The 13,648-nt window shown below is 34.4% G+C and overlaps 1 protein-coding gene across 1 annotated transcript in view; it reads left to right on the top strand.

Annotated features, from left to right (window-relative positions):
• Positions 1–10,097, top strand: part of MORC1 (MORC family CW-type zinc finger 1) — a 59,889-nt gene extending 49,792 nt beyond the window's left edge. The window contains exons 23-27 of the mRNA XM_014062151.2: positions 1,386–1,523; positions 2,549–2,639; positions 6,348–6,398; positions 7,735–7,917; positions 9,533–10,097. Of these exons, the coding sequence (XP_013917626.2) occupies positions 1,386–1,523; positions 2,549–2,639; positions 6,348–6,398; positions 7,735–7,917; positions 9,533–9,688 (619 nt within the window). The 3' untranslated portion in view covers positions 9,689–10,097. The remainder of the gene's footprint in view (positions 1–1,385; positions 1,524–2,548; positions 2,640–6,347; positions 6,399–7,734; positions 7,918–9,532) is intronic.
• Positions 10,098–13,648: the final 3,551 nt, after the last annotated feature.

Raw genomic sequence — 13,648 nt, 5'->3', positions numbered from 1 at the left:
TGCTTCATTATCAATACATCTGTGGTCTAGTTTTACTTTCTCCCAAGCAGTAAATATATCTCTTCGTGGCTGCAGTCATGATATCTATGAATTTTTGAGTCTAGAAAGATAAAATTAGTTATTTTGGGCTAGTCACTCTCAGCCCAACTCACAGGGTTGTACTTGCGGGAGAAAATAGGAGGAAGAAATGGTACTAGATGTTTGCCATCATGAGTTATTTATAAAAGGAATAAATGTGAGATTAAAAAATATAATAAAATAATAACTCCTTCTCTACTTGCTTGCTTTGGTCTGACATTAGATATAATCTAGATATAGATATAATCTTGGGGTTTGGTTTGTTGGTTTTATAGCGAACCAGTTTTGCATTATGTTCTTTTACCTTCAATTCCTTAAGTCTTCCTCACTTCCAGGCACCAAAAGTAATTTCATCACCATAAATGAAGTCATTTTTTTCTTCAAATAATTTTAATTCCAATTTTTATTTTATTTTGCCTCCCACATGATATCTTTTTGATGGTTGTTGTTTATTTAAAAAGTCATAGAGTGTAGCTTTTCTGGGCTGGAGGCCATACTGACCCCAAAATTGGTCAGATCAAAAAAAGACAAAGTGGGTAAAACATAGCAAAAACCTGGTTTTCCTTTTAGTTTAAATTGAATTTTAATTACAGCACAGTTACTATAATTATAGGCAATTTTAAACAAAAAATATCTTCCACTCTTACAATTCTTCAGCCAGTTTTGAAAAGCTCCGAAGAGCTGAGGTTGAAACTCCCTGATCTTTTGTACTGCTTGCCTGAAAGTAATGAAAAATTTAATTCTCGATATAAGAGGCACAATAAAATATAGATATTTCTTTGGGGGTTTTTTAGTAACAGTAGTACCCCAAAAATTGAAAACTTCTATTATGCCCTGCTTGGTTTTATAGAGAGCTAAATTTTTGTGATTTACCTGGCATCATATAGACAAGAAATATTGTGCATTGAAAATGTAAACAGATTGAGAAAATGATCTGGATTTGTAAATTGCAGTTGCAAAGCTCACTGAGAAATCTTGAACAGGCAACACAATGCCAATCCAAGTGACCTAACAATCTTCACAGAGTTCTCAGAAATGTAAAGAATAGTGCAGGGTTTGTTTTAAGACCTAGTATCCTACTGAGATAAATATAGCAACTTAAACCCAATCAGATTATTTGTTACTTTGGCTTAGTGTTCATTGAATAACAGGAGCTGTCTGGAGTATTAAATAGAGATGGTTTAAAACTGCACAATCTGATCCTTTTTAATTAGAATTTAATGTTGGGTTTTCAATGTGGCTCTTATCTGCTTCCATTGGGTGTAATGTTATAATGTAATATTTGTAATGGTGTTTCTATTCTGTAGATCCACAGAAGCTGCAAAAGAAGATCAAGATCAAGTCTTTATTGTGGAAGAGAAGTCAGTTGAAGTTTCGCACCTAACTCAACATTCCCAGAGCATCACTAAAACCAAGATGATTCAGACATTAACATCTCATATCAAGTGAGTGGTCATAAAGACTCAAGTTTATAAAGCATATAAAGGAATGTAAATTTACTTTAGTCAGTGTGTGTCCTTGTAAACAGTGTAAAGTCATATTTTAGGCTGCATTTCACATCAGTTAAAATGACCACTTATAAGTATAGTTGCATTCTGTGGAATCAGTGTTGAAGAATAGCCTATATAAAATTCTCCAATGACTTGTTTCAGTAAAAACCACAATTAAAATTGGGATAGAGGGAGGTATTGTACCTTTGTATTTTACTGAGTAGGTAATCAAAAGAATTATATTTCAGACAGACATGATAATTTGAACAGCACATTTTTGAAAAAGTACAATTGTACTTTTTTGTTAAACTCTGTTGCATTACCCACTCTATTTTAAACCTATCATACAAACGAGGCATCACTGCATTATGATACAGCCAGTCACAATGTAATATTAAGAGCTTATTCATCTTTCTCCTAGGAGAAAAAATCCTCCTGAACTGTTAATTGCTCCCAGAGGTGCTAATTACCACACAGAATTTCTTTGGGACAGGAATAGAAACTCAGAAATTCATTTTTGTACTCTTTTAAGTAAGAAAACAAATTGGTTAAATGGATTTCTAAAAGCAATTCATTATTACTTTAATATGTTAATTCATGGAAGTATAGTTTTAAGGATTGGGAATGTTGTAAAAATGGCAATATTTTCAGTTGAATAAGCTCGGCAGTAAAATATATAGTAGATGTTTATCATCCATGTTTCAATAAAGAACCCTGTAGCTCCTTAAGGCTAACAGATTTGTATGGTATCGCCATTTGTGAATGTTTTTATTTTATCAATTGCATAAAATAGACTCTTGTAAGTTAAAATGAATGGTATCAAGTCCCTCGGAATACCATTCTTACCATTAAAAAGAAGAAAGCATGTATGTACATATTTTCCCTTTAAAAAGTGCATGAGGTTTTCCCCTTCATGGACCTTCTAGAACTATGTATGGCTGTTTATTTTGCTGCAATGCTTCGTTTGTTTGTTTTTTCAGAGAAATATTGCTCTATTTTTTACCTGAATGTGATAAATCAAGAGAACATATTGCATCCATGTGCCCGGAAGATGTTTTATCTATGTTCAATGTGAGTGAACATTTAAATTACATTAAAATAAATGTGTCAACACGTCTATGCCAATATCCTATAGTTACTGGTAGTCTCACTCAACATCATTTATTCAGCAACCATTCAAAGTTACAATGATGATGAATGAAGGGCTTATGAGTTTGAAGTTCTATTGCAGAACCACTGTAGACATCTGAACAAAATTCAGGCATTCATAAACACTTTTTGCCTACTTGCTGCCATTGTCTGCTCTTGCCACTACTATATCAGCTGGGGCCTTCATTCACCCTGTCTTTTGCACTGGCACAGCCAGTGATGAACTGACCAGGGCCTCCACGTGTTGGCTAAGGCCCCCGTTTGTGAAAGGAGAACCTGGCTGTATAAAAAAGAAGACCCTGGCTGTGCTGGCACAAAAGAAGACCCCTATCTAGAAGAACGTGTTTACCGCATGAAAGGAGAAAGAGGCCTTGGCCAGTGTGCAAAAGAAAGCCAAAAGGACAGAGATGTGGAAATAGATAGATGAGGAGAGTTGAAGTAAACAGTCCCTTACATTTTTACAAGAATAGTTTGGATCTGGGTGTTTCTTACTTGATAGCAACACGAAATTCATTCAATGGCAGCAACTGGGTTTGCTGGAACTTTGGCTTAATGACCCACACATCATGGGGTTGCAGTGGAACTGGGATTTCCAGTATTGCCTTGACTTGGTCATTTAGTCATATGATGCAATGCTTTATAACAATATTGCTCACTGATAACAATTCTGGTCCCAATTGCCATTGTACCGCAAGGACTATCTGTATTAAGATATCCCACCAAGTTTGGAACCATCTACTCATTGGGTAAGCAGTGTGCTATCTTTTCATCCAAATCCTTAATAGAAATATTGAAGAACATGTCACTAAGTATTCGACTTCATTTGATACTCTGTCTAATTTGATGAGGCACCTGTGAAGAACTCTAGCCAAGACCCATAATTTTTGTTCAATGAGGTTTTTATAGACTTTTTCTAGTTTTCAGTTTTTCTCATTGGAATTATTCATAATTATGCTTTTAATTTCTCCACCTATCAAATTTATTTTCTTAGTAGCTGCTTTTGCTAGCATTACACGGTCATTTCCACTAGTGTTCCTGCTATTTCCACATCTTCAGTTAAGTCTTCCATTCTAATGAGCATCATGTAAAAGATGTGGTCTTATTTTCTTTCCTCAACCTTCCAAAGGAGAAAGTTGTCAGTAAGACCAGTGAGGGTAACACCAGTATATTTCAGTTTTGAATGTAATTAGACATACTTCATTGTTGAAATGAATAAGACTGTTTTGGACAGTGCAAACTGAAGGTTCAGGGACCTGATACAGACTGGATTATAGCTATAACTTTCCGTTTTTCTTTGAAGATTTATAATTTGTTATTGGAAGACATATCATACGCACCTTTACTTTCATTAGGCAGCTAAAAGTAGACATCAGCAACAGTTTTATTTGTCCTCATTTTTATCTATATGTTTACAGCACTGCCTTGTTCATTCATTCTGAGTTTTTTTTTTAACATAGTAAGTACTTTTAGCATAATATAGTTCAAGACCTCCTCTTCTATTGCTTCTACCTTTGAAGCAAATGTCCTTGAGCTGCCGTATTTCACTGACATCGCACCAAGTTTCTATTATACCTAGAAAATCATATTCGCTTTGTTGTCTTAAAAGAGTTCAGACTCATCTTGTTTTGTATTCCAAGAGTTAATGCACAGCCAGCAGATGCCCTGAACCTTAGGACCCAATTTTCTTTCTTATTTTTAATTCAATATTTAAATAGTCACTATTTCCATTTCCACTTTTTTTCTAGCACTTAAGCCTTTATCTAAAGTTCTTAATTCAGGGTTTTCATCTCCAATCCATGCAGATTAAATTTAAAGTACTGCTAACCCTAATCAGTCACTATGCTTTCCCCAAATACATTTTTGCCTTTTCTTCCTTTTTTCTGAGGGGCTTAAGTGTATCTCCTGCTAGTACTTACCAGGAAACTCAGACATTTATCTCAGAAACAGACCCTATCATGCGCATAGCTAGTCATTCATTTAAAGCCCTCCTAAGCCTAGTCAAATTGACTTATGCTTCAAACATGCTTGTTTCGGTTTCAAATTCACTATCACAACTCCTTTATCGAGATATTCACTGTCCTGTTTTGCTTCTATTCTCCTTCTGAAAATTCACAGCCTTAAGAGAATCTGAAAATTGTTTCTGAATTCTAGTACTGCAGAAAATCATCTGCACCTTTCCCTTCCAATTGTTACCGTTGTCCTTTGGGCTTCCTGATTTACTCAGTTCCTTTCTTTCACTATGAGATTATGTTCTAATATCTCCTTTGTCTCAACTAATCATTCTCTCATTACGTTGGTTATGCTGCATCCTTTCACATATTCTTCAAGGATTGCTACAAAGTTTGTAGATTCTGCAAATATATGCCAGGTTCTTTGGCAGAACAAACCTGCTACGGGTATTGCATGTCACAACTGCAGATTTCATCATCTTCATTTTTGTTTCTAAAGGCACCAGGCGTCAGGAAGGCTTATACTTCTTCCATTCTTAGGCCCTCCAATTTAGACTCTTACCTTAGAAGGAAAATTAGTTACGGATCCCTCCTTAGACTGCCTTGCAAATTTCCACTGGCAAATGTTTGGTAGCTTAGTGAGCATAAATAGTTGCATATATAATTTATTTTACATAATTATTTGTCTCTTCAAAATTGGGGCTGAAATTGAGCAATTAACAATGCTAAACTGTTTTGTTTGTAAAAATGTATATGCCACAAATTCACTATACTTGGTATAGGTTAGAATATAAAAGTATTAAAAAGTATAAAGACCTAATACAAGTAATTAAAACAAGATAATTAATTTTATTGTAATTTTCAATTTTTTCTAAGTCTCCTTGTGTATTTATTACATTTAAATCAGTAAATAAAGATAAATCTTAGTTGCATGGTCATTGAAAATCCATGTTGTTTGCTTTTAACAGAAATACTGATCTCTCTTTTTGATGTAATAACCAAATGTTGATTTTATATTTTAAAAAATGTGGACAAATTAACTAAACTCAGATTCCTATACTAAGTTTTATTTTGTATTGCTTTAATAGACAATGCAATATCATTCCCCAGCTGTCTTTTTGCTTATCTTAAGTACCCCACCATACCTAGGATCTTCTTAACAATGCAAATTGCAGGGTTGGAGATATGATCTCAGATTGGGACCAAGATGTGTGTAACTGTAGTATTTGAAGCCGACTTTTATTTCATTTATTATTTTATTTCCGTTCCATGTTTGTCTAAGACTTTTTTAGATCTTTCTTCTTTTGTTTGTACGTGATTTGGTGACTTTGAGAAAGTTTTGATTCTTGGTAACTACATAGAGGAATCCACGCAATTTGCTTGAAAATATTTTTAGAAGTGATTTACCATTATCTCTTTCTAAGGATGCCAAAAATCTTCTGGCTTTTGTGGATACTGCAAGATAAGAACTTGGGTTTCCCAGCTCGTAGTCTAATACCTTAATCACTATACCAAACGTTCTATATTAGGATCTAATATGAATTTAATTCTTTATGAAATATTTCTACTTTTGAAAGGCTATACGATTAAAGTCACTGTAATTTGATTCTTTATATGATTAATCTATCTGATAACATTTTCTTATACTGATTTTTCTTTTTGTTCGTTTTTGTTGAAATAGTTAAAAAGACATTGGGATCACAGTAAGACTGTCATTTTATCCATTGATCAGGTAAAACAAAATGTGACAAATATTTTCTGAACTGATTTTCATCATTGAGCATTGGTAATAGATATATATTCTTGAAAAAAATAGTGAAATGCAAATCATAAGATTGCATTGCTTCATATTATGCTTAATTAATACAAAAAGAATGGCCCTCATTACAATGTAAGACTATTATTCAGCTGCTAGAATTGTTACAAATTCTGTTGGAATTATGTGCAACTCTTACTCCCTTAGTCTTGCCATTGAAAACCATCTTCTTTTATTTGTACTGATCCTTGTTTTATAAATACAGATAATATTTTTGTAATCTAAAACAAAGTTTTTCAGATTTATGAAAGTAAATACCCATATCTTTATTCTCTGTATATGCTTAACTTCAGGAGCAGAGCATGAAGAGACACATAGTAAGTTGGCTTTAAAATATAGCCAGGCTAATTATGCTATAAATCAAATCTCCAGATTCAGCAGCAAGATATCTTTTTGAGACATTGAGGCAAACAACAGAACAAAGAGTAGTATTTCACTCAAACCTAATCACATGAAGCAGGGATGCATATTTTATAGGCTTTTGAATATTGTTGGGTAAGGTCTGGGCTAAGGACAAAATTTAATAACATTTAATTCAATAAGAACTTTTGGAACCATTTGGGGATTCCTTATTTTTAATGTAAGGGCATTAGCCTTAGAATTTATGGCCGCCTATTCTCACTTAAAAGTAGAGCTACAAGCTGAATATATTGACATATAGTAGAAATACACCGAAGGGAGGAGTAGCGGGATAGAAGAAAGAGGGGGAGAGAGGGCGGGAGAGAGGATTGGAGGGAGGGTGAGAAGGAAGGGAGGGAGTGGACTGGGAGAGAGGAGTGGTAGAGGGGGAGGAGAAGTAGGATAGAGGGGAATGATGGAGGGAAGATGGAAAGTTGGAGGGGGGCGAAAGAAAGAGGTGTATGGATGGTCGAAGAGCTATATTGGGTTTCTATTTGTGGGGGTATTGTTGACAAGAGGAATTGCTGTGTTTATTGTTTAATGTTGCATGGCCCCGGTTAGGCACAGTATATATGTATGTGACTGTATGAAAATGGAAAATGAAAAACACATTTTAACACAAAAGTAGAGCTACAATCTCTGCTTTTAATTTTAACTTTGTTCAGTTTTAGGCTTATTTCCCCTTTCGCTAAAGTGGGCGTGGGCGTGAGCATGGCCAACGTGTGACGCATCCAGCCTGTGGGCTGTGAATTTGACAGCCCTGCCTTAATAGATGGAGGAATGTTGCATAGTAGAATGTAAAATTTTGCTTAGAATTTGTAGTAAATTGCAAACATTTAAGCATATATTTCAGTATTTCTCACAGTATGAAAGACAACTTTCCGAAAAACTCCAGCGTCAAGAGGAACATTGCTTTCAAAAAGTCTATGCCATTGAAAGAAAAATGCATCTACGCAAAGAACAAGTAAAAGCAACCCAAAAAAAGCTTGAACATCTTCGGAAAAAAATAGCCCTATTGCTATCAAGAATGAATCCCGTAAGTACAATATTATATGCAATTAAACTCATTCTATTTCTGCAAAAGTTATATTTCAGTATTATCATTCAATGTCACAGAAAATATGGTTTATTTCAGTATTTCCAACAGGACTGCAATCCAAATGAGGCTTGTAGGAACCCAAGCAAATTTTTTTAAGGTTTATGGACTATTTATGTTTTAGAATTATAAGCAATGGAAAATGAAAATATTAAAGATGCCATTTATTTGGAAAATGCCGTTTCCTTTGAAATATTAAAGTAAGAAGGAATGTTTTTTACTAATCAGCGGGATACTTTAATTTAACCAATGAGATATAAATTAAAACTTAAATGATTGCCCAAATTATTGGCAGATACTTCTAATGCCCATCTTTATGTATTAATTGATCCATAGAGTGATTTTTAAAACACTAGACAAGCTGATCCTTAAAATTCTTACTTAAATAGTTATTTTTATATAACAGTATAACAAAATAAAATGGAATCCTAGATTAGTCAATTCTTTTAATTTGAATATTACTATTGATTCTATAAGAATTTTTAATACAGGTGATTCAGTCTTTGCTCCAAAGCTGCATCATTATTTCACAGAAACAACAGACATTATACAACAAATTATTTTAATATATTTGTTTAGAAGATAAAATAATAATAATATAAGATATAAAATTATATAATGTCAATATAAATTATATGCAACACATCTATACGTACAGGTCTTAACATATATGTCTCCAAATATAGGCCAATATACTATGCTAAAAAGGAATAATAATTTGCAAAACAGGACGGAGGCTGAGGATGAAAATATTTTCCCTTGCTGCTATTTTTCTGATGGAGATTAGCCTTATTTACACTTTAAGACTGAATAAAATATGCAATCCATGATGCAAATGAATGTGATGTCCCGCTCTGTAAATTCTGTGTACATAGTTGAAACAATTTATGAAGCTGCTATCCCCTAAGCCCGTGATGGTGAACCTATGGTATGTGTGCCAGAGGTGGCACACAGAGCCCTCTCCGCTGGCATGTACACCGTCGCCCCAGGTCAGATCTCTGTGGCATTTCTTTCTTGACCTTCTATTTCCTTGCAAATGACTAAACAGAAGTTCATGAAAGAAAAAGGTCTTACTTCTTGCTGCACTGCCCGGCGTTGGGATGCCCCGCTTCCTGCCGGGCAGCTGATCTTTGGGTCTCTGCTGCATGCTTGTGCATGTTCATTTTTGTGCATGCACCTCTCAATTTGGTCATGTACATGCACACAGTTTGGGCATTCAGTGTCTAAAAGGTTCGCCATCACTGCCCTAAGCCCTATTAATAATGAAAATTCAGATCCAAATGAATGTTTATATCTAGCATTACAAGATCAGGATAGAACACAGAAGTATCAGAGGTTGGGGATAGGGCAAGCATACATTATGCATAACCAAATTTCTGAATAAAAGTTATTTTTTCCCAGTGACTTTTTTAAAAAAAAAATCCCATTCTAAGAAAACTATTGCATACGACAGTTGCCTGTGATACATAGTTTTAGTCAAAAGGGCTATTTAAGTTTAATTCTCTCTGGAGCTGTTACTGTAACAGCAATGCATTTTTGCCATCTGTTGTTTCAGCATCTTGTTATAAATAATCTGGAACATGTCGATACCATCCTGGAAGAATGTTTAAACCAAGAAATCACTCATCCATTGGTTCCTGTAACTACTACTGACATAAGTGAATCTACATTGCTAGATAAAGAAAATGGGAGAGTATGTGACACTTTATAATGTATAATAAGATGCATATATGCAGATAACAGAAGGTAAATAATCTACAGTTATTCTGCAGAAGTCTTACATGTTAATAGTGTTAACGAAGTTCTAAGTTGCCTTTTATGATTTACCTGTTATATTTTGAAATTATTGGAACTAGTCCATGAAGACCATTTACTTTAAAGTACATGGGTGAAGTTTAGCAAGAAAATATTTGCTAAATGATTTGTATTCTATAGTCCATAGTTTCTTGAATATACTGTTGGAATTATTGTAGAAATTATTAAAATAATTTTGTTTACTTTTATTGTTTTGAAATAACTTCATGAACATTATATAACTTTTTTGCATAAAAATTAAAGCTTCTTATGACATGTTATTAAAATTTACTACATCTCATAAATAAAGCTAATTTAAAGCTTGATTGACTATTGTTATTGACTGAAGTAATTGACATGTACTTATTAAGGGAAAGATTTAATCCATGGCAATTATTTAAAAGCATTTCTAGACTGTAATGAATATCATCTCTTAAGATTATTTTAAAGTAAACAAATCTTTAGCATAGGACCTATTGAATGTTTCACCCAATCACTCTACTTTTACACTAGCTTTATCACAATGGTGTTTTGGAATTGCAATGTATATATCATATTTTGGTGAAGAAAATGCTACAGCGTATATGTTATACTGACACAAAGATGACAAAGAGCTCAGGGTTACCAGAAGAGAAATAGCTAATCAGAGCTTTAAATGGCACAAAGATTTCCAGTCTCCTGCTATCACCCCTGCTTTTTCTTCCTGGAGTTGCTCGAGCTTAATAGAGTTTAAGTATACCTTGCAGGATATTTCTCTTCTTCCTTCCAATCATTTCAAGTATATCCAATCTATAGTTTCTTCCTGTTTTCTTTCTAGAAGACTGAAATAATGACCTGTAACTGACTTTTTTATTCTGTTTCAATTATTCCATCTATTAAGGCATATTTTTCTCTTTACCATAATCCTACTCTCTGAAATCACCAATTAGTTTCTCTATGTGGTTTTTAAACCTCAGATATCCAAGTTGGTTTATGAGCCTTAACTATTGGTCAGCTGCAATGAAAACATTTCATGTAAATTTATGGCTCATAGATTAGACAATCCAATGATAAGGAATCATTAGCTTATGAATTAATGGTTTAGAGCAGTGTTTTTCAACCTTTTTGTGCAAAGGCACACTTTTTTCATGAAAAAAAATCACGAGGCACACCACCATTAGAAAATGTTAAAAAAAATTAACTCTGTGCCTATATTGACTATATATAAAGTGTTTTTCCCACGGCACACCTTACACTATGTCACGGCACACTAGTGTGCCGCGGCACAGTGGTTGAAAAACACTGGTTTAGAGCATGAAACTAAAGAATTTTCTTGTGAAAACTCAGTTCAAAATTAATCAACTTAATGCGATAAAACTAATAACATAATGTTTAAAGATTAGAAATCCTGCTGTTTTTCTTATTATTTTTTTGACAAATTAAAAAAAACACCTTCAAGAAGTTAATGTTTTAATATCTTGAAAACAACAGGATACTACTAAATACATTGATCTAAATTATAACTGCATCTGAAACTACTACAAGTAACATCACAAAGCCTATAATCTCAAACTGTCAGGCATGAAAAACTAGAGCCACGTGTTAAATTCCAATTAAACTGATTTATTGCTCATGTGCTCTGCTCTGCACAGAAATCTAATCAGCTAATGTTAGCACTATTTTAGCATTAGATATGGATTAACAGAATTCAAGAGGGGTTGAACTTAGTCTTCCTATGGCATCATAGAGAGTCTAGGCTGCTTCCTCTCTTGAGTATAGCAATAGCAGTTAGACTTACATACCGCTTCATAGGGCTTTCAGCCCTCTCTAAGCAGTTTACAGAGTCAGCGTATTGCCCCCACAATCTGGGTCCTCATTTTACCCACCTCGGAAGGATGGAAGGCTGAGTCAACCCTAAGCTGGTGAGATTTGAACCGCTGAACTGCAGGTAGCAGTCAGCTGAAGTGGCCTGCAGTACTACACTCTACCCACTGCACCACCTCGGCTCTTATGCCCCCCTTGTTTCTTTTACAACATGAAGAATTTAAAAATAATTTAAGTAGGATATTAAAGAAGACTATATAAAGGAAAGTGACCCAAATAAGGTTCAGCAGAATGAAGAACAAGCAAAGATAGAGGTAAGCACTGCCCACTGACACAGTCGTGGACAAACATTTAATATGGAGGTTAATTAGTTAATTAATAAAACAAAAGAGAGCTAAAGACAGAATGGGATGAACATGCTATGGGACTAAAAGTTTGGCAGATTTGGCTGAACAAATGTGCAATTTAAGGAACCTCAAATAAGTGATACTGCTTAGGTTGCCAGCAAAGCCTGTGATATGGCTACAAATAATGCTTCAGATAAGCAAGTCTCAAAAGACTATCTCTCAACTAAAAATTGAGTTGACAGGTTTGTGGAATCATAGCTGGAAAAATAACTTAAAGCAGTCAGAAAAACTAATCTGACTGCATGTCTAATCTCTAAAATTAATAATCCAAGCAAAGATTTGAACTTAACAAGTAATGGTATTGAACATGCTTATTGGTTTTACTCTTCTAGGAACACACAGAAACCTAGAGACCTTTTGGTTAAATTGTAAACAGAGATCTAAAGATAAAATTCTAAGAAAATCACATGAGTTGGACCAGAATAAATGAGATAAATAATATTCTTTTTCTAATATAATCAGTATAGCTACATTGCAGCAAAAAAAGAAATGTAAACCACTGTACCGTATTTTTCCGAGAATAAGCACATTTTTTCCTCAAAAAAGAGGCTGAAAATCTGGGTGCGTCTTATACATCGATGGGCCGTTCCCCCCCCCCCCAACAGCACTCTATAAGCCTCCATAAAACTATACATGCTTTTTTTTTGACAAAAAAAAACGGGCCATTTTTGCTCGTTTCTGCTCCCCCACACTCACAGGAGCACTCTGCAAGCCCCCCCGCAAGGCTATTCATGCCTTTTATTTGCAAAAAACGGGCCCATTTTCGTGTTTTGGGGAGGTTTGCAGAGTGCAAAAACTTTTTCCCCCTTTTGGAAAGCTCTTTAGTTAAAGTGATTGATGAGAATTAAATTGATCAAGTGCTGTGCCAACAGAAACAAGTCTTAGGAGCTGCAGATTGTCAATGATTTCCTTCTCCAGCACATGGATAAATGCCCCTAGAAACATCTACCTACCTGCCTATCTACCTACTCTCTCTCTCCCTACCAACCTATTGTATTTCTCTCTCTCTCTCCCTCTACGTACCTACCTACTCTCTTTATCTATCTACTGTATTTCTATCTCTTTCTCTCTCTCTCTCCCTTTACCTACCTATCTACATAACTACTCTTTCTCCTTACCTGGCTACTGTATTTCTCTTTCTTTCCGCCTCTATCCCTCTACATATATTTTTTTTAAAAATGCCTCTTCAAAACCTTGGTTCGTCTTATACTCCAGTGCATCTTATACTCCAAAAATACGGTAAGTGGAAAATCTCTTTTAAATTAATTATTTTTATGCCATAAGGATGAAATTTTATTTCAGTTTTGAATGTGATTTATTTTTATTTATGTATTTATTAAAGTTATATGCACGACTGGTGGCAGTTTTCTAACAAGGGATAGAGAAAACAAATTAGGATTTGTCCTTGGAAGTGTGTAAAGCAGACTTAACCACAAGCTGCAGATTAGAAAAGCATGCTGCACTGAGCTGTGGGATAAAAGAAATTATACTAAATGCATCGTCCTGTTTGAATTATTAGTCCTAGAAGAAGAGAGTTAAATAAGAGTGAATAATAAAATGTAAAAATAATGTAGTAAAACTATGGCTAAGGAACTATTATAATTAAATTTGAGAGTTTATTGGCTAGTGACAGGGAGAAGGAAGCCCACAAAGTCTTACAAATCCTT

This window comes from Thamnophis sirtalis, unplaced genomic scaffold, assembly GCF_051295495.1.
Source record: "Thamnophis sirtalis isolate CommonGarterSnake01/CBP01778 unplaced genomic scaffold, rThaSir2_p1.2 scaffold_8, whole genome shotgun sequence".
In the NCBI taxonomy this organism is placed as follows: Eukaryota; Metazoa; Chordata; class Lepidosauria; order Squamata; family Natricidae; genus Thamnophis; species Thamnophis sirtalis.
This window is presented reverse-complemented; position numbering and strand designations above follow the sequence as displayed.